At 42.9% G+C, this 22,730-nt stretch overlaps 1 protein-coding gene across 19 annotated transcripts in view; it reads right to left on the reverse strand.

Moving 5' to 3' along the window:
* ATG13 (autophagy related 13) overlaps window positions 1–22,730 on the reverse strand; it is a 24,813-nt gene continuing 2,083 nt past the window's right edge. For 3 of the 19 annotated variants that reach the window (XM_074824056.1, XM_074824051.1, XM_074824055.1), the window contains exons 2-18: window positions 18,163–18,244; window positions 17,230–17,310; window positions 16,479–16,598; window positions 15,991–16,037; window positions 15,309–15,449; window positions 14,177–14,217; window positions 13,554–13,650; window positions 13,112–13,210; window positions 12,281–12,371; window positions 9,803–9,901; window positions 8,588–8,698; window positions 7,334–7,467; window positions 5,997–6,114; window positions 5,214–5,291; window positions 4,791–4,907; window positions 4,185–4,334; window positions 1–3,006 (exon numbers count right to left, since the gene is read on the reverse strand). In XM_074824056.1, coding sequence (XP_074680157.1) covers window positions 2,929–3,006; window positions 4,185–4,334; window positions 4,791–4,907; window positions 5,214–5,291; window positions 5,997–6,114; window positions 7,334–7,467; window positions 8,588–8,698; window positions 9,803–9,901; window positions 12,281–12,371; window positions 13,112–13,210; window positions 13,554–13,650; window positions 14,177–14,217; window positions 15,309–15,449; window positions 15,991–16,037; window positions 16,479–16,598; window positions 17,230–17,310; window positions 18,163–18,231 — 1,671 coding nt within the window. In that variant the 5' untranslated portion in view covers window positions 18,232–18,244 and the 3' untranslated portion in view covers window positions 1–2,928. Of the gene's footprint in view, window positions 3,007–4,184; window positions 4,335–4,790; window positions 4,908–5,213; window positions 5,292–5,996; window positions 6,115–7,333; window positions 7,468–8,587; window positions 8,699–9,802; window positions 9,902–12,280; window positions 12,372–13,111; window positions 13,211–13,553; window positions 13,651–14,176; window positions 14,218–15,308; window positions 15,450–15,990; window positions 16,038–16,478; window positions 16,599–17,229; window positions 17,311–18,162; window positions 18,245–20,373; window positions 22,729–22,730 lie in introns of those variants that run through there. The other 16 variants (XM_074824052.1, XM_074824054.1, XM_074824048.1 and 13 more) reach the window with 14 other exon arrangements.

The raw sequence follows: 22,730 nt of genomic DNA on the forward strand, positions 1-22,730 counted from the left end.
TTGCTTACATAAAAGTTTTATTGGAAATTCTTTGAATACTTGAAGTACATTGGAGACTGTTTCCAAAACAATACAATTTAGGAGCCTTCCCCTTCACCCAAAGCATCTGTAAATCAGCAGCTCCATCCATACTGTCCTTAATATAGATTCGAGCAGACAGCTGCTAAAATAAACACCCTTCATAACATGATCTGTGGCAGGCTACAGCAGCAGCTAGATCTTTCCTGAAGTAGAGCATTTGTGCAGTGGTCAGGGAACTCAGAGCCTAGATGTAGCAACTAGGTGTTGAAACTGAGGAATGTCCAGAAATGAGGCACATAACTCAGCCCTAGAGAATCTCTTTATTGCTATGGCCATCCAGCTCAACACTAGCAGCTTATATAGGCAAATTTCCAGCCTTCTGAAGTAGAAAAAAAACACGCCACACTGACCTTCTGCCTTATGAGATGTGGGAGCTGTAGCCGTGTTCGGAACTGCATCAACACACGAGCACAAGTATTTGGCTCAGGGGCCCTTCAGGGCAGGCTGATGAAGTTCAACCCAGTCTATTCTCCACAAACACAGCGCGACCCATCTCTGCTGCTTTGCAGGCCAGACAGAATCACTTTCCCAAGCAGAGCCTGTACATTAAGGTGACAGCAACCACCTGCCTGTGAGCTACTTCCTACAAGGTGGCAGAGACCAACTTCCCGAGCAGAGGTGAGCACCAGGTGATCCATTAATTCCCTGTGTTCCTGCAACCTTCTGCAACCCTTTTCACCGGTAAAACAAGGTGGTTCTGGTTGTGGGGATCAAGTATTTGTTAAAGCCCATGGAACTTAAGCCCTATTGTGAGCTGTTTATCTTGGAAGCTTTCTTACATGTTTGTGCATCTTATTTTGCAAGGACTAAGCAATTTGTGTGACATTGCTGAAAAGTTGAATTGGTTGAGTAAGCTAAAAAGGTTCTGGTGGGTAACTTTCCTTCAGTAAATCCCTAACCTAGTTTTAGAGCTCACATGGCCTCCCACCAAACATGTCACTCGATGAAAAAGCTGGTAAAGTTCAAAGCCTTGTGTTGCTCTGACCTTGCACTAAGCTCTATTTGGAATTTGGTTCCTTGCTCTAGCAGTGGCACAGAAATAGTGTTGTAGAGAGGTGGGGTTCCCCCATCAGCTGCGAGCAATCGCTTTCACTTGAGAATGCAGCGAAGCTGAAGAAGCTGCCCCATTGCACTAACTAGAAGGCTGGTTACTCAGCCACTCTAAGGAAATGAAGATGGTTCCTCAGTAGGGAGGCAACACAACCCCACTTCTGGGGACAGAAAGAGGAAAAAAAAGAGAAAAAAAAAAAGTGTTGTGGGACAGTAAAGGGTCTTGCAGTTGCTCACTCTAGTTACACATGGGAGGAGGAGAGAACCACAAGACGACCTACCTTATCTAAGTTTCTGTTTAGTGTCACTGTTTCTCCTCCTGTCCTTACATCAGGCAAAAGACACGCAACAGCCAAATCAACCACAGAGCACCACCAGCCAGTCACACTGTTGATAGCCAGATCATTACAAAAATAAAGTTTCAGCTAATCAAAAGCCAGCTGATTAAAAAGTACCATAAGCTCCCCAAAAATGTGCTTCTTTAAAGAAGATGCCTTCTGAAGGGCTGAAGAACACAGCAAATTCATCCACGCCTATCAGAATACAGCTTTTTACCAAGTCCCTGCCACGCCACTACACCGATGTGTGCGTTTCATTCCATCAATGGGCCCTGACTGGATGTAATGGACACACAGTCCCCAAAACAGAGTATTAGAATAATCAAGTCTGTCTTAGAAAATAAATATCTTGGATATTTTCTTGCAAAGAGAGACCAGTCTCACTGGCCAGGGTTCCATGGCACACTTGCTGTCTGCAGTGATCCAGGGCAGAATGACCCACACTACTACATGAAAACAGAACATCTTTTAAATATAGGTTTCTTTAAAAGCAATAAATATTTCTGGATTCTTAAGATCATCTATTAACGATAAAGCAGGAGGGTTTGCAAGGGTTAGAGGAAAGAATCTTGGCCTAAGACTCCTAGTTACGTAACCCTAAAGAAATAGGATTCCTAGTATTTACAGTTACATTTCAGAAGCAGAGACTATGAATTCAGCATCATCACAGCTGCTACGTGCAGGCTGGCCAACAGTCAACACTGGTAAACTCAGCGTGGCCGAGCGTCAGTACGCTCAGGAAGGAAATGTGGAAAGAGCTTCTGTGGTTTCATCCCTGCTTATCAGCCCGCGTAACAGGTGGCCTCACGCAAAACAACTGCGTAGAGACCCAGTTCCTCAGAAGCAGGAAAACAAAGGTAACTTATTACACAGGTCCCAAAGCTGACGTCTCTCCCTGGGCTCCAGGCACTCACACTGAAGTCAGGATGAAATGCCCCATTCTGCGGAATGGATGTCCTGGACTTAAAACTGTTGAATCTGCTGAACTCACAGACCCTGGAAACGAGCTGAAGCCCTCTATGCTCTAACAGGATCGGAGACTGTAGGAAAAAAGTCTGTTAGCAAGAAGCTATACCTAGGGAACTTACACCACAGGACCACAGGAGGAAGCGAATGGCAACTTTTCACAAAGCCCCTCCACACAGAACAGAGACTGAAGAGAAAATATGTTTCACACATTGGAGTTTGACTTCGTGTGTCCCTACCGAAGTCTGAAACTCAAAACTGACTGTGAGCAGGAAAAGCGGTCCAGAACTATGCGGTGGTGTAGTCAAGGAAAATCAGCAGATGAGCTGTGTCTGCTGTTGAAGAGAGCAATCAAAGAAGGCTCACTTGATGGAAGGAACTAAGTCAAAGTGAGACAAAAGGCAGAGCAGGGGCGATAGAGAGATTTGCTTGACGTCATTCTCCAGGATGCCTTGTGAAGGAAGAAGTGCTGCAGCAAAACTGGAAAACAGCTTCACTGCAAGGTTTCTACGAAGGCATCAAACTCTTTGACATTTTTCTCATGGACTGCCAGCTTCTCTGGTAACGAGTCCTGGAAAGGTAAAGAAGGGTGCAGATCAGGGCTCATTCACAGCAGGTAAAAGGAAGCTTTAAACACACACTGTAAGATAAAAATTCTGCGTCATGCAACCCCTCTCCGGTGCTCTGGGCTCCCCTTCCCGCGTGCACAAAACCAGGAGTCCTCTGGCAGCATCCAGCGAGTGACCCTGGGAAGGGCGCTCTGCCCACCGTGTGTGTTCTGCAGGAACAGTAGGTGCACTGGGGCCTCGCCTCGTGCAATTCCCGCCGCCAGCTGCAGTGCAGTAACCCGCTCCTGTCACTGCCTTCATCAAGTCACTTGCAGCTCCTGGCCTTTGGGATTCATTTTTCACCACGTTACAATGCCTGCAAGCCCGATACAGCACGCACCCAGACGTGACTTTCACCAGCCACCAGGATTTTACCTCTCCTCAGGCTGCAAGATCAGGCCTAGTTTGCCACTAAGTTTGCCACGCTAGAGGTAGGATTAGTTTTGGGGGTTTCAATGGCAGCCACAGCAAGCATGCAGCAGCAGCTTTCAGCTTGAAGATAAACACACCAAGTTTCAGAGGCTCAGCTGTGTCACAAACAAATTTGCATTTGTCTGGAACATACTAGTGAAGGAGCCCCTTCGGGCAGGGATGTACAGGAAAGACAAGGACCTACTCAAGCAGGTCCAGAGGAGGCCACAAAGATGCTCGGGGGGCTGGAGCACCTCCCCTGTGAGGACAGGCTGAGAGAGTTGGGGGTGTTCAGCTGGAGAAGAGAAGGCTGTGGGGAGACCTTACAGCAGCCTCCCAGTGCTTAAAGGGGCTACAGGAAAGGTGGGGAGGGACTCTTGATCAGGGAGTGTAGGGATAGGATGAGGGGTAACAGTTTTAAACTGAAAAAGGATAGATTTAGATTAGATCTAAGGAAGAAATTCTTCACTGTGAGGGTGGTGAGACACTGGCACAGGTTGCCCAGAGAAGCTGTGGCTGCCCCCTCCCTGGAAGGGTTCAAGGCCAGGTTGGACGGGGCTTTGAGCAACCTGGTCTAGTGGAAGGTGTCCCTGCCCAATGCAGGGGGTTGGAACTAGATGATCTTTAAGGTCCCTTCCAACCCAAACCATTCTAGGATTCTATGAAGATAGGACTTTTTTCAAATGAGGAACAGGGAGAGCATTATAAAGTACATACGATTCCCACATACAGAAATGTCAGGGTTCCATACCAAATCCTCTGCCATGGACTGCGCTCCAATATCAATGGAGAGGCTGCTGAGTTGAGGGGGGTTCTGAAACTCACGGTAAAACGTTCCCAGGTCCATTGGAAGAATGTCATCTTTTGAAAATGCTGGTTTCTAAATCAAAGATACTGCTGTTAATTCCCATTCAGAGACGCTGGCTTCCCTTTTCCCACAGTCTCAGGCAAAGTGATTACCTGCTATCAGTAAACACCTCAGCATTACAACTGTTGCTGCAATAATGCAGATTAAATAACTGAAGAACAGCCAAGATCTGTGCTTGCCTGAGCACTTGGAAGAGAGCATTTCCTTGGAATCTGGCTCCTTCAGGCATTAGAGAGAGGACACCAAGCCCAGGTGTTGGTAGGGAACTGAATGTTTAATTTGTAGCTGTTGGTTGTGTGTATCAGTGTCTGTAGTTTTGGAACTGTCAAACTCTAGTTTGGAACTGTGACTCCTGGGTCTCTTCCACCCCCACTGAAAACTACTATTCCATCATCTGCCATTGCACCAGCACCCGACGCCCATCTAAGATGCAGGTGTTAATGTGAGAGCACTGATGAGGGCACTTACAAAGTCAATCATAACAAAGTCATCGTGGGTGTTCCCTGTGCTGCTGCCACTGGAGCCCTCCGAGTGTAAGCTGCCTTGCAGAGGAGATTCAGTTTCTGGGGAGTCAGGAGGATTGACCTGCCCAAGAAATCAAAGATGGTGAGTGCTGATCTTACGGTCACGCCTGTCAGTGTATTTAGACAGCGTGGGGGCAGCGAGGAGGTTGGACAATAAACACATGCTACAGCAGGGGCAGCAAACACATACTGTTATTTGCATGTCTAGGGAGCCCAAGACTCAACATGGGAGACTTCTCGAAACCCAGCAAATCTGAATAACTAGTTCTTTGCTCAAAAACCAAAGTGGATTCAAGGTAGGGAACAGCATGGATGTTGCATAAGGGATGCTGAGAAGGCACATATTATACCTCTGGAAGAGGCTTACCATGGGGTCGTTATCTTCCAGCTCAACATTCTTGGGAGCAAACATGGCAAAAGGAATGTCTAAGTTGGCCATGGTCACCTGAGGAGATTCAGCAAACAGAATTTCACTAAGATGCTCTGCTTACCCCGCACAGAAAAGGATATTGAAAGTCTCTTGTCAGGCCTGCCCAAGATCACATCAGCAGTTAGGCAGGAGGCTGACAACCTCACTTAAAAGGCATAAAATAGACTGTACTCAGCTGACCTAATGCAGATACACACCCTGAGGTGGGATTGCTTACATGTATCTTGTATAATATAGGCAAGGATTAACGAACTGCTACAAATTCAAACAATTCTCCTTCATCCATCCAAAAGGCCTAGAAGAGCAGCCCTAGGAATCGGGCAGATCTCTCAGCTGCCCTAGCTGAGGTGAAATGCTTGCTTACCAGTGGTGAACTGGTCTGCTGCATGTCCCTTCAAGGAAGGGAGGCTTGCTACCAGCTTCCCTACTTCATGAACCTGCAGTAGCAGCAGATCATTGCGAGACCCAAGTGGAGCATCAAATCTTCCATACCCAAACAGGGTGTTGGCAAAGTGGGGCACATTCAATGGCTGTCACATCCCAAAAGGATTTTATGAAGAACAAGCCTATGGCAAGACCTTGCAGGGAAATGCAGCAGGCAGGAATATGCACTCTCAGTATTCAGGGGGTGCACTGAGGTGGTTTTTGCTCCTCTGTGTAGGAACAGATGGGAGAAGCAGGGTATTATGGTGCCCTCTGAGAAGATTTACTGCTAGTTACCTGGTTAATGGGTTTGTTGACAAAAGCTCCAACCTTCCGGATGAAGATGGTCTCCAAAAGGTCATGTGGGGAGCCACACTTCCCTTCGCTGCTGTTTGATACCGTTTCTGTGTCCTCGCTGGGGGAGAAAAGTAGACTAATTAGTGACTCATGGCACAAACAATATAGACAAATCACATGCTTTACAAGACTCCTTCATCTTTCTGGGTTTACTCCTAGTATCAGAAGAAGGACAACAAATCTCTGTCCTTCTACCACACCTTCCCCCTCAGTCATGAGCACAAAAAGGGAGTAGGACACTTGTGGAATCAGATTTTTGTTTAAAGCTGGATGAAAACTATTTAGTTGAAAGAAAAGTTACTGCCAACTGAAATAAGATTTTCTTTTTGGAGATGGACTTTTGACTTCATAATGTGCATGTTCATGGCAATTCCTATTATTTTTCCAGTAATACAGTAGTCACAGATCTGTCAGGAGGTGAGGGCAAGAACCAGAACTGTATCTGTTACTCAGGTTACAAAGGCAGCAGTCTCATACATCACAACCGCCACTGCCAGTATGATTAATTCACTGCATGGCTATTAGTTAGTTCTATGACCTGTTGGGTTTTTTTTTCTTACCACAGGTATTCAGAACTTTACAGAAAAAAAAAAAAAAAAAAAAAAGTTGAGTCTTCTGGCAAGAAGACTACTTACATAGCATATCCAGGAAAGTGCTAGTGCAACTGTGATTTTTGGTTTCCTCATAGCAAAATCTCTGCTTAAGATATTTGACTCAAAACTACATGACCCCCAGAGAGACTTCACAAGAAATACATACAGTGACCAAAAAAAAAAAAAAGAAGGATTTAATTAGCTGAGATGGAGGTGATTCAGGACAGTTTGAGGTTGCATTGTTTCCATTTAAGTAACTTTGTGCCTAAAGTTTCTTAATAAAATAGTGAACAGATTTGTGGTAGCTACAACTGGTTTTGGTAACAGTTCACATTAAGTCTGGAGAATTTAAGACCTGCTTGTGAACTTCATCTTATTGTTTTATAATCAGCAAAACAAGTAGAGAGACTAAAAAAAGATAAAATTTATAATAAAGTTAAAATTGACATAACAGAAGTTGCAAGGATGTTACAGTGACTAACAAGTCTAAGTAGATGGGTGAGATCATTGTCTGGAGAAAGGCTGCAAAAGCCCCAATCAGAGAAAGCTGCTAGTTGTTTTGGGGGATGGAAAGACAATAGTTATGCTACAAATAATAGATAAAAAGGGGAAAACAGAAAGTTTTATCTTAACAGGTTTATAAATGGGCTAGCACAAGTGGTGGATCATCTAAAACCAACCTACCTACTAGAAGGAGTAGCTGCTGAGTAGTGGACTCCATCCAGTGGGGTGCACATCCTCTCTTGGTCAGCTTGAGTGCCATGTGCTGGCTGGCTAGGAATTGGGGGGACTCCTCCCTCTTTGCCTGGACCAATCAACTGAGATGGACAGGAACGGTCAAGTTAGAGATCTCAAAATCAGGCCAACACCGCAGTGCAATATGGGAGCAGATTCTGTCATATTGGGACTAAGCTGTGGGGTTTCTGGCATATGGCTGGGCTCTAGCCCCCATGAGGCTGACAGACGTGTCAAGTAGGAGATGATCACCACAGTACAGACTCTTTTTTTATTCCCTTCCTACTCCACTCCTCTCTGGCCATAGGTCCTCTGCTTTAAGGAGAGGAGGGGAAAAAAAAAAAAATCGTATCCTCTTGCTACCTCATGGTACTGAGACCTCATTGCTCTCTACAGCTTCCTGAAGAGGGGAAGTGGGGAGGGAGGTGCTGAGCTCTTCTCCCTGGGATCCAGTGGTAGGACACACGGGAATGGTTCAAAGCTGCGCCAGGGGAGGTTTGGACTGGATATGAGGAAGCATTTCTTTACCGAGAGGGTGGTCAAACACTGGAACAGGCTTCCTAGAGAGGTGGTCGATGCCCCAAGCCTGTCTGTGTTTAAGAGGCATTTGGACAATGCTGTTAATAACATGCTTTGACTTGGTCAGCCCTAAAGTGGTCAGGCAGTTGGACTAGATGATCATTGTGGGTCCCTTCCAACTGAAACAGTCTATTCTATTCTATTCTATTCTACCATCACTGTGTCAGCAAAACTCTGGTGTGGCAGCAACATCACAGGCAGAAAAAGACTTCTGTCAGCTTTGCTTATTTGTCTGATGAACAGGTGCAAATATGCCGATATGGACTGGGAGCGTATCCTATGTCTAGGCCACAGTGCTGGGCTTGGAGAGCCACAGGGGCGGCAGCTCTGTAAGACAGCCAAAGTCTGGAATCGGTGACATGCTGGTGCAGGCAAACAGGGCTGGTGCCTGCTCTCTTGGTGTAGTTTTTCCACGTGACCCCTACCCCAGTAAAGTCAGGGATGCTGAAGAGCCAGTTCCTGGCTCCTGTGCAAGTTGTGCTTTCTCTCCATTTACCTTACATTCTTTTCATTCCAGACAGACAGGGTACCAATGCATGCACTAGTCACAAGGCCTCTCTCAGATGTACAAGTGACACAAATGGTTGCAATACCAGCCACGCTTGTTCTACCCTCTACAAGTACCTGGTGAGGGTGTGCAGCATTCAAGCCACCAGCAAAGAGTACAGGATACCCCGTGTCAGCTGATCCAACTCCCAGGGCAGCAGGCTGATAGGAAAGACGAGAGCTGGAAAGCTAAGAAAGAAGAGAAAAAACAAGAAGGGCAAAGGGAGAGGAGAGAGGAAGGGGAAGGGGAATGCCCCACACTCTGAATAATCATCAGTCACTGAAGAAGGAACAGGAAAAGTCAGAGGCACAGCACAGCATTTCAGGCTGGCAGAAGGATGCTAGCTTTTCATTGGAATCAATAATGAAGGTTTTTACTCTAAAAAGCTCTTACTGCATGGGACTAAGTCTGGGCCTTGACAAGAAAACAAGACTGGTTTCCTACCCACGCAGGAGGAGGCTGTGCAAGGTACGACTGACATCCAGTCACAGGGAAGCTCTGTCCTACAGGCCTCTTTCGCATGCCGGAAAAAGTATGAATGCCATCATCAACTTACTAAAGAGCTAATTAATATTTTTTTTGCCAAAGCAACTGCATTATCAACTGAACCCATTGTACATTAAAATAACTCATCTTCAAGGCCTGTTCAAATAGCTTCAGCCAAAGAATACCGAGTCCCATGAACATGCTAGGTAAAGACAACTGGGAAGCTAACCCTTGCGAGACTGCTTTAGGAATGAAGTGCTGGAAGCAGTGAAACCCAGGAGAAGTTCCTTACACACCCCAGGTAGAAATCTAGCTGGTCAGATTAAATAAAACTTTCCTGTTTTAGCTTGCTTGACCTCAAGAGGAACACTTCTTTCAGAGCTCGGAGTGATACTCCAGCAGCATCAACACTGACATCCCTTACAGGGGTCTGACCCATGAACAGCACTTTCATTCACCTGAGGCTAGTTATGCTGAATGGAGCACTAATGACTGGGCAGGTTCTAGGGACACTGGCTGTTGAGAGAAAACACTCAGCACTGTGCCTTACTACTTGTGTCTTTCACTAACAATCCTTGCAACGGCTGTTGTTTATTCAGGGGTGCTTGTCCTGTCTTTGGGAGACCTTCATTTGCAGAGGCATTTAAGCAGCCAGTCTCAATAACGTGCCTGGCCCACTGTGGGTTCACCAGCCTTTCCCATGCACAACCAACATTCCACATTGTCAAATTTGTTCTTTCCTGTATTTGTTCTGTCATGCCAGAACTATATCTGGTCACGCATAGCATATTCTATTGGCAACTCACTTGATGTGAAAAGGCCAGTCCCATCACTGGGACCTTCAAGGTGTCCGTCACCACAGGAGGAGGGGTCTGAAAATGTGCCTTTGTGACAGTAAAAACACACTGTGCACAGACACAGACACACAGAGGAAACAAGGAAAAGAGAGAGAGTGAGAGGGGGGAGAGAGAAAGAGAGAGAGAAGGACTTCAGAGAAGAACTATGAAGAGTTGGATGAACTGAATGCTAGTGAAGAGGTTTTGGCTGCAGCAGCCACACCTATACATAGAGCAGAAGTCTCAGTATTGCCAGAAGCACATTCGTTTTGTAAAGAATTAACTGTTTTCTGATCTCAGTGAACCACTCAACACAGGTAATATTTTAGACTCGAGTGAACACTGACAGAAAGTAACTGCCAGAGACTCTGTTCCACAGCTAATTAGAACTGGTACCAGCCAATTAGCAAGGAGAAGGCTGAGCAGATGCCAGAAAAAGCCAAGAGTAATTTTTTTTTTTTTTTGTCATTATATGTATTTCAATACTCTCCATCCATCCATACTCCTAACCTTCCAGCATTCTGAGGGATCATATCTTGGCAGGCCTGTGCTGCACCCTTAGAATAAAGGGGACTCACACTAAGGTGCAATTCAAACACATTGATGTGAAGAGAGAGATCTGTCAACAGGAGTGACACTCCAGAGGTAAACACTCTCTCACAGAGGGTACTAATGCAAAAAGGGCAATACCAACATGGTTCAGTCCCATACCTTCTCCCAGTCATTTTCCTCCTAACAGTTTTCAGTTTTAGGAAAACTTCATTTCTGGGTATTACCCATGGCCAAAGTTTCTCCTGAATTTTAGGCTACTCCACAACACACACAGACATGCTAGGCAAGCTCATGGGGAGAAGGCAAGACCTATTCCCTTGCATCATGCAGGTTAGGCCTCATTTCTACTGGGAAGGCAGGCACGGATTTGGACAATTTGCCTACAGAATCACACAGTCACCAGTATTTTCCTATACACTAAGTTGTATATAGAAAGCTGGGGCAAGGAATTAACTTTCTTTTTCCCCCTTCTAATTTACTTTGGAGACCACTCTGCCAAGACAGCCTTACAATTCTAACTGTGGTAACAAAGACTGGCAGTTGCTTTATAAATAAGTGCACAGCATATGGCAACTATGAGCCACAGGAAAAGCAGGAATGTAGGCTCATACTTAATGTGAATCCTCAAGGTTCATCTGGTTTCATAAAGCTTTCCCCCTCAGTGACAGCAAAGCTTCATGTCCCCTGGGGAAATGTCAACTTCGATGTATTTACATACGCTATTACTGTTAAGTAACACTGGCACGAGCTAGCCAGTGGAAATCTTATGAAACCTTTTGCACTTAACCCGTTTTATGAAAAGGCAGGACACAACTCGGCCACAAACTCATCTCCTCAGCTGTGTATTGCAGAATAAGAAAAGCTTTATTCCATCAGACTTACCGTGAGTGCTGGCTGATTAGTTCAACATGATGATGCCCTGTTACCCAAAATCCACTTGGCACAAAAGTGCTTCCTAAGAAAAGCTCATTCACACAGTAGATATATTCTGCTAAACCAGTCATACTGACTCCTCTGGAGCAGTGGAAAGACCCATAGCAGTTTAGAACAGCATTCCAATGATACTTCATTCTATGTTTCTCATCAACAGCAAAAGAGATTTAGAGTCTTTAGATTGTCTTTAAAGATCAGTAGAGCCATCTGCTTGGCTGGACAACAAGGCAGGACATTCCTAAATATTTAAAGCTATAGGACAACTATAAATCTGGCCAAGTCTTCAAAATACAGAATTGTGGAGTCAGATATATAAGGACAGCAAAAGAAGGAGGAATTGGAGTTTCTGGGTTTTGATATTCTGAAAGAAACCATTATCTATTTATTTTAAAATTGGAACTTAAGTGAAATTTGCATGGGTAGGTAGAAATAGAGAGTATTAAGTCCAATACTATGATCCAATTTGTTTGCTGATACTTATTCCTGCTGCTCCAACTAATTTTAGATGGTCCAACAATAAGGCTTTTGTCCTTTTCCTGCTTTTCCATTCTGCAATGCAGAAAATATGACTGTGCTATAAGCATTTTCCTGGTATTTCAGTGTTTCTTGCTCAGTGTCAGTCTGTTACCTCTACTTAACATTGCCTGGCAGCAATCTCTTGAATTCTTCTTCTTGCAGTATTGGTATGTGAATGTGTAAGTACACTGCTATCCTCTTCAAGCACATCTCAGCCCAGCTACAGGAGTAGGTTCTTTTCATCTTTCTCAGTAATTCAGTCTTTCTAGTCCCCCAGCATTTTGTTGAAATTAGCTTTTACTCAGAGTAACGATATAAATAACCCACACATTAAATTTTCATTAGCAGCAGGAGGCTGCCTGTTTGCACAGTAGTTGATGTTGGAGTATGCACACTACCCTAACAGTGATTGTTCTGTCTAAGAGTAGAGAGTCTGGTTTCTCTTACCTGAGATGGAGGAGAGGTGGAAAAAGAAGTGGTACACACTTCTTGCGAATCTTCTACGGAGGGGTATACTGCCCCATTGTCCTCACCAGCTCTATAGTAGCAAGAAAAGCAAAGCTTTCTAACCGAAAATATTCCTTAAAACAAATAGTAAAACACACTGGGACAAACACTGCAGGGAGGTTGAGCGTATTTAGGGGGAGTTGAAAGGAGAATTATGAAGGACTCTCATCTACTTGGCAGAACTGAGGAAAACAAGGTATGAAACTTTCATTTTCCCCAGGCGCTCCTCTTCTACCCCCACATAGAAACACTTCCCTCTGTTTTTTCAACAAAAGGTTTTGTTATACCAGCTAACGCTACTGGCTTTGGTGCTTACAGAACTGTTGTCAGACACTACCACTAGTCCCCCAATCTGAGCGCCCTCACACGCATTTTAGAGAAGACAAACCTCTGATCTACAAAGAGAAATTAAACTCTGATCTTTCCCCGGTGGAGATATCTGGAGATGCATGCCTCTGGACACATAGTTCTACAGCAGGATTAACTGTTACACTTTTGAATTCCCAAAAGCAGCCAAGGTTGAACATCCTTTGTGTCCAAGTGCTCCTGTAAGGAATCTGAGAAAATACTGGGGCTTGCTGCACTCAGTCTTCTAGATGTGAGGAGAAAAATGTGTCACGCTTCCTCCTATGCTCAATCATGTCAATATGATTGACACTAATCCTCCAGTCTCCCTTCCCATGCAGGCAGCAAACAGTGGAAAAGGCTCCGTATTTGGGCATAATTGATGCCTTCACCATGGCCCGTGACTTCAACTCAGTATTTCCTCACCTGTAATTGCAGGGGTGCATGGGTGAAGAGCTGGGATAGGGACGGTCCACAAAGTGATCAATGATAATCCCCATGATAGGAGGGGTCCTCTCAAACTGCCTGCAAGGCAACAAGTAATGGTGTTATTGGCTTTTTCTCTCTACTCTCATCCCAATTCATGGTGCCCTCACAGAAAACCCTTGTTTGTTAATGGGACCAGAGCATCTTTACAATTCAGACCTGCAACTCCAAGCATCAACAAGCTGGAGTTCTAGAGTCTGGCTCAGGGCTACCCAAATCCTCCCCTTGATGCAAGACTGAAGCATGAGAGAGGGTATGCTCCATGAAGGAGAATCTCAGCAGGAAAGGATAAGCAGAAGGGAAGGATTTAGGGGTTCATAATAGGAGGGGATTAATAGTACATTATTGTAAAACAGTTTCTGGCAAGATCACATTTTCTCACCTGGTTGACATGAAAGCAAGGTTGATTCTGTAGGCACAAGACAAAGTGATGGTGCCCACTGGCGTACCCACTGTCCCAACACGGACTGTCTGGAAACCTATAAGGTTAAGGAACAATTATCAGTTTCACTGATTATTTATGTCCCAGACTTTTCTATTCTGAGGTTACATTATCTTATTTCTATAGCATTTCTGTTATCCCTTCTAAATATGAACTCCAAAGACACATATAGAACCCATAACAAAACAGCAGCACTAGGAGGCTTCACCTACAAGACTTCTGATGTTGCTTCCTATCTCGGTCTAAACTATCGTTCTGAAGTGCTTCTTGTTCCTGAATAGATCATGATCTCCTTTACCAGTCCTGCCCCTTACCAACATACTTCCATATTCTTATTTCAGTTCCAGATCGCTAGAGTTAAAATGGCAATCGCCCTAGATTTTATCAAAGTACCACCATTATACCTGTCACTGTATGACATGACCCTTCACTGGTAGATCCAGATACAAAGCATATTGAAACCTCAGACTTAATTTTCCTTATGGCACTTAGGAATAGTAATAAATGGCTAGCCAGTATGAAAAACGGTTCTGCTCTAGTTTGTGTGTGTTGCCTAATCATACCTTCTCCCAAGCCACTCAGTTGCACTTCACCAAAATATATCCTGCAGGAAAAGGAAGAAGAAAAGGTATTAGGTCCATTGGGGACATAATGCTATACATATCCTTATTCCTTATTTAGTTTTATGAGATGAAAGGCTGGAACTAATTGTTCTCTTTAGAAAAAAAAAAAACCAAAAACAAAACAACAAAAGAAGTGGCTAGAATGTCTATCTCAAAAAACCTTCCAGCTACTTCAGAGGAAGACATGTCATGTAAAAAGAAAAAGGAAGAGAAAAATACTAGTCTAATCAGAAATGTCTCTAAGTTTTTTAAGCCTCTGTGGCAAGTCTAGAGTTCAGAGCAAAAATGCAAAGTGATATAAACTTCATGGACAGGTCTGAGACTAAAATCTGATACTCATCACACAACATAAAAGATTAACTGTGCTGTAAAGAGACCTGCTCTTAAGTATATGCAAACCAGCGATGGAGACAAAAATGAAGAAATGGCTGGGATTTCTCTTTACGTTCTCAGCTGTGCAAGTAATAACAAAGCTGAGATTTAGAATCATCTAAATTAGCTATGCAAACATGTCAAAGGCTTTTCTCAAAGCCAAAACCAAAGACTGGAAGGTGACAACCATGAACCACAAGCCAGTCAGATCTCACAGGCTAAACAGAGTTGAACTCAGTATTAGGATGAGTAAACTGCAAGAACTACAGGAAGTGGAGCTGAGGATGAATCTTTAAAATGGAATAGCAGGAGAGAGTCTGAATCTATATACAAAAGCATGCACTGCAGTTATGTGCAACATAGACAGGCATTTATCAAATATAGGCCAGACACTGTACAATGGGATGCTAATAAGCAATTTAACAAGTGCTTGCATGTAGAATTTTTGTGTTCTTCTCAACATGGTAGGCAATCAATACTTCACAGCCTGTGCTTAGGTTTTCTTTCAATAGCTCAGATGGAGGCTGTAAGGTGATATATAGCCCAAAGTTCTCTTCTGTCACTGATCAGTAATAGTTAAATCCAAATAATTTGAATTTATTACCACTCATCCCTTTTTGCCACATTTGCAGCTGCACTGTGCATGTCTAGAGCCTCTACTGTTTATATTTCAAATGGGGAATTTCATGTTCTGCTTTACCTGTACAGTATTACATATTCATGGCCTTGTTTCCTTGAAAGTCTGTAGGCTGGAGTTACCCTGGTTATAGCAAGCAAAGACTTCAGCAGTAGAGACAGCCTGTTGTATACGGTGTATGAAACTTTGATTTCCTTGTCACACCTATAGAACACAAAGGAAAAAACTAGTCTTTTGTTCCCAACTAAATTGTTTGGGTTTATTTGTTTTATTTTTTTTTTAAATTAAAATGAGTCTAGGCCAATTGTTTAATGTCAGTTTTATTGCCAAAATGATAAAATAAAGCCCCAGTGTGGCTGTTACTGACCAGCCAGCTAAAAGTCCTGCTTCAATCTAGTCACCTGTTGTAGAAATAACTGCTGAAAAATGCCATGCAGCCTTCTACTAGACAGAAACATCTTTTCAGTATTAAAAACAGTTGTCGTTACTGAGTATATGAATTCTTGTATCTGAAGAAGCACACTAACTGTAATGGAAGAATGAAGAAGGAATAAAATTACTAGTTTATTTTCTTGACACCAATATTAACCAGTGTAACTGCTGCACTAGATGAAGAGGGGACTTCCCTCTGTCCCAGGCCACACAGCCAGTATGTGCTCATTCATCACCATGGATTGAGCTCGCTTCCCCTTTTCATCAGCTAAAACAAACACACACACACACAAAGTGGGAAGAATGCACTTACTTTTCATTCATCTCTAGACACCAAATTTCCAGCTCCATGGAGTCCCCCTGGATGAGAGAAAGGATTGCAAACAAAGGCTCATTTCAGAACACAGACCTTTTCACATCTCATTAATGATCAGCAACAGCCACACCTCTCAATGAAAATGTTTCTCCTGACTCCCACTTTCTTGTAATGCAACAATAGAAGAAGGTGCACTGGAAGTCTCACTGCACAATTAGATCACCTGAGGGAACATCTTTCTCAGAACAGCTATGCCCTTCACAGTCTAAGAAACTAAATTTTGCTGCACTATGATTTGTGTGTTTGGCCTCAGGTACTTGCAGTGAATTACCTCTGTTAAACAATACATTTCTTTTCATTAGCATACTACCTAACTTCATAAATGAAGATATTTTCACATTGTCTTGGACTAAAGGTCAGGAGCTCTGCTAAGTGACTTAAGATTCAAGTAAAAAAAATGGCATCTATTTTGACTCAGTTCTCACCTCTGAGGTTTTGAGAGAAATCTCCACGCACATAGACCGTCCAACAGCGGGTAGTTGTCCTGCCAGGGCTTTCTTTGCTTCATGAGTAACCTCTGGTATATCTTTGATTGCCAAATTGAACTGCAGAATGAAAGAGATGATTCAATTTTTTATTTCTTTGAAAAACTGCCTGATGGTGCACTGCAGACAGACTCATAGACCCATATATAACATACTAGGTCAGTGCCCACTGAAATATTTATGAAACAGAAAATTCCCAGATGGACTCAGGCTTTTCATATTTGCAAACATTTTCTTGGCTGCTAATTCAAGTGTTTTTCTTGATCCTGCCATAAAAATCATGTTCCTTTTCCCTCGCTTGAGTCCTGCCTTCACCCACAGAGTATCTTGAGTCTCTTCAATTTTAATAAAGCCCATTACTACAAAGTCCTGAATTGCAGACTTGCAAACTTCTGACAGAAAAGAACTCATCACCCCACCCCCAGCAGATATTGAAAATGTGCTTTAGCTGGCAGGAGTTGCTGAGAGGTATAATTTATCTCTCCTTAATCAGCCCAGAGTGACATGTTGCATGTGAACAACAACAAAAAAAAACCCCCACACCACCAATGAACATAACTGAATATAGCAGTTATTCTGTGAATAGTTTTGACAGCTACATCATGTTCTCAACACACATGCACGTGTATGCATTCACACACACACTCAAAACCCCCAACAGTTAGAGTTGCTTTAAAAAACATTACTTTACCCAGTCAGAGCCTGTTGGGGAGGATGATGATCGGGTACAGATTTTCTCTCCAAGTCGGGCCTGGACAATTACTTGTACCGTCTGCAATGGAAAGGAAAAGATACACGCTCATGTTTTGAGCTCAGCAGAGTCCTCAGTTCAGAACCTGAGCTAGACGAATTCCAAGTAATAAAAGTGAAAGGGCTGACCAGGATGTAGAGAAGTGGAGTTTGCTATGCTAACATTCAGGTCTAATCAATTTGAATTATTACAAATAACAGATAAATGTATTTCAGACAGAAAATCATTTGAAGCTGACCTTTCTCTGTAATAACATGAAGTGACTAAGTCAATTTTGCGATCAAGAGTCACACAGTTTTTGGTAATACTGAAACAAAATTTACAACTACATCCCGAACCTAAACTAAAGTTAAGTAAATCTGTAAATTTAGAACATAGCCATCGTCAGAGTATCTACTCGCATCTATGTACCAAGTGAGGCTAAATTTTATAATTGTGTATCAACACAATTCAAAAGAACATTCTGTTGTTGTTGCTTTTGGATGCAATATAAAAATTTAGATAGGCTGAAAAGAAAGAGTGGAGTCTAACAGAAGATACAACCTAACAGCTGGATGGTTAGATGTGTTGATAAGAGCCCAAAGCTGACAGAGGTGTGAAGTGGCCATAACTGATTCTGCAGCAGGACACTTCTGGGAGAAGGAAGAGGATTTGAAGGTAGAAAAAAAGGGGAGAAGATACTTTCCTAGTTATTCTCAGGAATCTCTTAAATTTGACATCAGGTTTTCTTGCTTTGGTCTTTAGGAAAAACAAACAAACAAACAAACAAACAAAAACAAAACCCAAACCCCAACCCTGTTACTCTAGCTACAGGAAGTATGGCTTTTCTTAAACAAGAAAGAAGAGGCATTTGCCCACAGGAGAAAAAGTTACCTTTAAAGCAAAAAACTTGATGAATTTGTCCAGGTCCTTCCTGTCCTGGGAACTGAGATCAGTGTCCATTGCATATGGCAATCTGAAATACAGCACAGGCGTGGGAATGAAGTCTTCCTTCAGCATTCTGTTTGGATTCCAAGATCTCAAAATATTTTGCCATTACAGGCTACCTCAAAAGAAATGATAAGCACCAAAGGCCTCTGCCTGTCAAAATCCTAACATGCTAAGAACTTTGGGGGATGGGTGTGAGGTATAAACACGCATGAATAGTTTATCTGGTCAGTGCAAAAGATACTAGAAAAGGAACAACAAAGGGGGCTCACAATTAGAACTGTGTACAAGTTCTCCAATTTTTCTAGCTTAATTAAAAAAAAACTAAACAAACCCAAAAAAACCTCAAAACACCCCAACACCACACTGACTGGATTCTACATCAAGCTATCCATCAGACATGGCAGCCTCTGCTTCAGAAATAATGTATCTTCAGTTATCAGCACTGGTCAAAACCATGCCAAATTGTTTTTTTGAGTCTGAAAACAGTATTCCAGCAGTATTTCAGCAGACACTGAAATCTATATATTAAACCATTGCTGGAATAGGCTTACACTACTTCTTTACTTCCAACAAATAGTACTTGCAGTAAACCTGTACAGCCACAAATTTACCTACAACCAACTGGAATGATAAATTTTTGCCAAGGGATAGACCAAAATTCTCTGTTCGCTTCTCTTGAAAGCTCTGACAACAAATACTTAGCCCCTACATTCACACCGCCTTGTTTTTCAAAATACGATTGTTTCTAGCAATACAATGAAGTCGCACAGTGCCTGAAGCAAGGCAGGCCAAGGCACTCATCAGATTTCTGCCACCACCAGATCACATGGCCTGGGATAAATCACAATTTTTCTCTCTCTCAGTTTCTTCATGTGTAAGTTAATCATCATATCAAGACCATGGGGAAGAACACTTTAATTAGCAGCATTAATTGTACTTTTTGCTCATAAGCCTTCAAAGTATTAATTTACTCTTAATTCCTGTTGCTGTTTTTGTTCTGAGACAGCTAATCAGCCTGAAGCAGCTTGTCAAACATCATGTATTTACGGAACGCGCCGCTCATCACAAAAACGCCGGCGTTCTAAGGTCAGTGAGCACGAGCAGCTGCCGTGCACAAGGTTACTCTGCTCAGTGTTCAATCTTTAAGCAAAGACTGAACTTGCAGGAAGACACGCTATTTATACAAATTAAAGTTTAGCAGGATAAAGGGGCTAATAGCCCTGTTCACACAGATAATATCTTCTTTAATGACTACGCACATCTAGAACTTCTATTTAAAATATCTCACTTAATAGTAGCAAATGCTTATTTTAAGTAGTTTTAGGAGCATCATCCAAGAAGAGCTGCTAGACAGAAGTACTCTAATTTATAGAGCATTTTATAGGGAAGAGTGCTGCTTTCTGAATGACTTGATAAAAAGAAAGCTGGACATCTAATACGGTTGAAAGTTCCCAGGCTACATTCATACTGCATCTCCTAGCACTGCACTGTTCTCATTACAAATTATAATTTAATTTGAGAACTAACAACACAAGCGATTCAACATTAGATGCATTATCCAATTATCCTTTGGATATTTTAACTTCCTCATTAAAAATATTATACTTTCTTTCTCTGTCTTTACCTCTACTAGACATAGATTACAGATCTTTTCTACTGGGGGCGGGGGGTTGGGTGGGGAGGGTTGCAAAAGGAAGTCAGCATTTAAAGTGCTAAATGTTTAACTGATGCAGCACTCTAATTTAAAAAAAGTAATTTTTTAGTATAGACACTTCCCACTATAAAAAAACAGGTGAGAATGACCTGTTATTATTCTTTTGACTTAACTAAGTAAAGCGCTGCCAAGTGTTGAGGAGCTATTGCAAGACGTTCCAGAACTAATGGAAGGTGTTAGGCTCGCTGGTCTGTTAGGAAAGGGAACAAAGCAGATCATCAGCATGGCTCTCTGTGCAGTATAGGAATTAGTTCTAATGACTATATATCCAAATATCTCTAGAGAGGAGAGAAACAGCCACCAGAGCCATATCTTAGACTCAGGGTTGAAAGAACGAGAGCTTCACAGTTCTACCCTGCTGCAGCAGAACTGGGATTCTTCCTGCAAGATCTCAAACTACCTGTAAAATTCAGGAAACATTTGGAGAGTCATACTCTTACCTTTGAAGCTCCAAATGGCAGCAACAGTTGACTCATCAGAGCCTAAAGCAGAGCACAAAGCGTCAGGCAAGGTTTCCTGCAAGGAATCTGTAATTTCAGGGGGAAACTGGGACCTTCGAACTCAGCTCCTGACACATCTAAAGGCCTGTGACCTGACGACCACCATCTCTTCCATTTTGCAGGAGGGTGATTACCTGAGACCTGCTAAGGCTTAGGACAGTATTCACCTTTAGAATCATTCTTGATAAGATTCAAGACAGGCCTAGAATTACAGCAAACATTTTATTTACAAAAATGTCTCTGTACCCTCAGGTTAGCTGCCACCAGCTGCCCTGAACAGTAAGGGAGTTCTTTAAACTTACTTCCACTAAACTCATTCAATTTCTCAGGTCCTGTAGGTTGCACCACCAGCACAGCTCCCTGTTAAGTGCCAGCATCCGGCATATACTTAGCTCAAGGAAGACGCTGTCTAATTTTACACTGAATAACACCTAGAAGGAAATAACCTTTGGTCTAGGTTAGAAACCCACAGATGACTGATTCCGCCTCAACCAAGTAATCCCTTACATAAACTGATACCTCACTGCTTTAGCCTTACACGTAGGCTGTTCACAGGTACAAACAAGCATCTTGGCCACACGGCTTTTTGCTTTGTCTCCCTATTCCTGCAACATCCATTTTCATACTATTACCTTTACTTATATGCCTTTGTCTCCACTTTCTTCTACACAGAAACGTCAGAGACAGATGTTCAAAGGAGAAGTGTGGCTCTTTCGACTCAAGCTTTATTCTTTCTCATGAGGTTATGAGGCAGAGAATACTAGGCTCATCCAACAGTTTAACATCTAAGTGTCGTGCCTTATGCATTCTACTGGTATTTCTGCTCTCTTTCTCCCAGGAGAAGGACACATCAGCGTAAGCTGATGGCACCCTGTATGCATGATGCAACAAACTGCAAGAGCCCTCCCCTTCACGCCTTGGTACAGCCCAGAGAAACCACAGCTACCCACACGCCACGTGTGCGCAGATACCTGTAACCCGGGCACCCCCACAGGTGCCCATGAACACCCATGAATACTCGTGTTACAGTACGTGTTTAATTCATGGGAATTTAGTGTGAATGTCTGTTCAACGCTCACGTACATAAACAGGAAAGGAGCAGAAGCACCTGACACATACCAGGCATTACTATTGCTCGGGTGAAAGTATATATAGGCTGCTTCCACCACCACCCTCCTCTGAGCTTTCACTCTGAGCCATGGCTGCTACAATTTAAAGTCATCATGCTTTCCTTCCAAACAGATATTTACCAATGCAAAAGAATTACTCACGGTTCCTCTCCCAGAGTGAGATTAAAAAGACCAGCGGGAAGGAAGAAGCGAGAAGGGCTGTCACTGTAAGGAGAGGGCTGTGGACAGCTCTCATCCCAGCCGCACGTTCCCTGGACTGGGCTCCTTGTCCCTACCACTCTTTCAGAACTTCTTCATTAATACAGGACCCAAATTCAATCTCTGACGATGTCCTGTGTGAAGCTCCAGAAAAGCCTTGTTGAATCATGCAGGCAAACAAGAAGCATATTAAAAGTTTTTGAGGCTTTTAATAGAGTGCCTTTGATAAATAGGCTTGACTGCCAAGAAAGCCTTCCTAGAACATCCCCTGCAATGACCAAGAAGCTTCACTGCAAGCAGGTATTTTGAGCACATTAATAAGCAACTATAAAAAGATCTCCATAAAGAGAGCGCTCTGTTTCAAGGCTGGGCCTACAAGTCAAACTCCAGTATCCCACAATTAGTTAAAATTAATCTCCATTTTGCCTTCTTAGTAGGTTAGTCAGAAACCTGGGGAGAGGGAAAGGGAGGGAACAGTTCTAAATTTTAAGGTGTGCCACACTCATTCTTTATGGATTTTTTTAAGAGAAGACTACAGTAGATTCTAGCAGAAAAACTTTCACGTAATATAAATATTCTAATGAAATCAAAGGCTCTGTAGTTCACTCTGTGGTTATGTTTTGACTGATAAAGAGGCAATTTTTCCTGCTGATAAGGAAATAGGTTTACTTCCTAACCGATAAATGGCTTCCCAGTTTAGGAAATATCTTACAAAAGCCAGCACTGCCAGCTCCACTGGCTTAAAAACAAAATTAAGTCATTCCTGTTGACCGGCAGTTACATTCTGTACATCCCTAAGGTCTAAAAATGGTGTCAGTTCAAAGGTCCATCCTCTCATTTTGTTTGTCAGGCCGAAGTATACAGACTAAACCAGAATCTGCTTCTACGTACCCTGTACTACAACCACCAATACAATCACCAGGTCTCAACTTTTGTGTGAATAAAGTTCAGAAAAGTTGAGATTATACG

The sequence above is a fragment of the Strix aluco genome, chromosome 4 (assembly GCF_031877795.1).
Source record: "Strix aluco isolate bStrAlu1 chromosome 4, bStrAlu1.hap1, whole genome shotgun sequence".
Taxonomy (NCBI): Eukaryota; Metazoa; Chordata; class Aves; order Strigiformes; family Strigidae; genus Strix; species Strix aluco.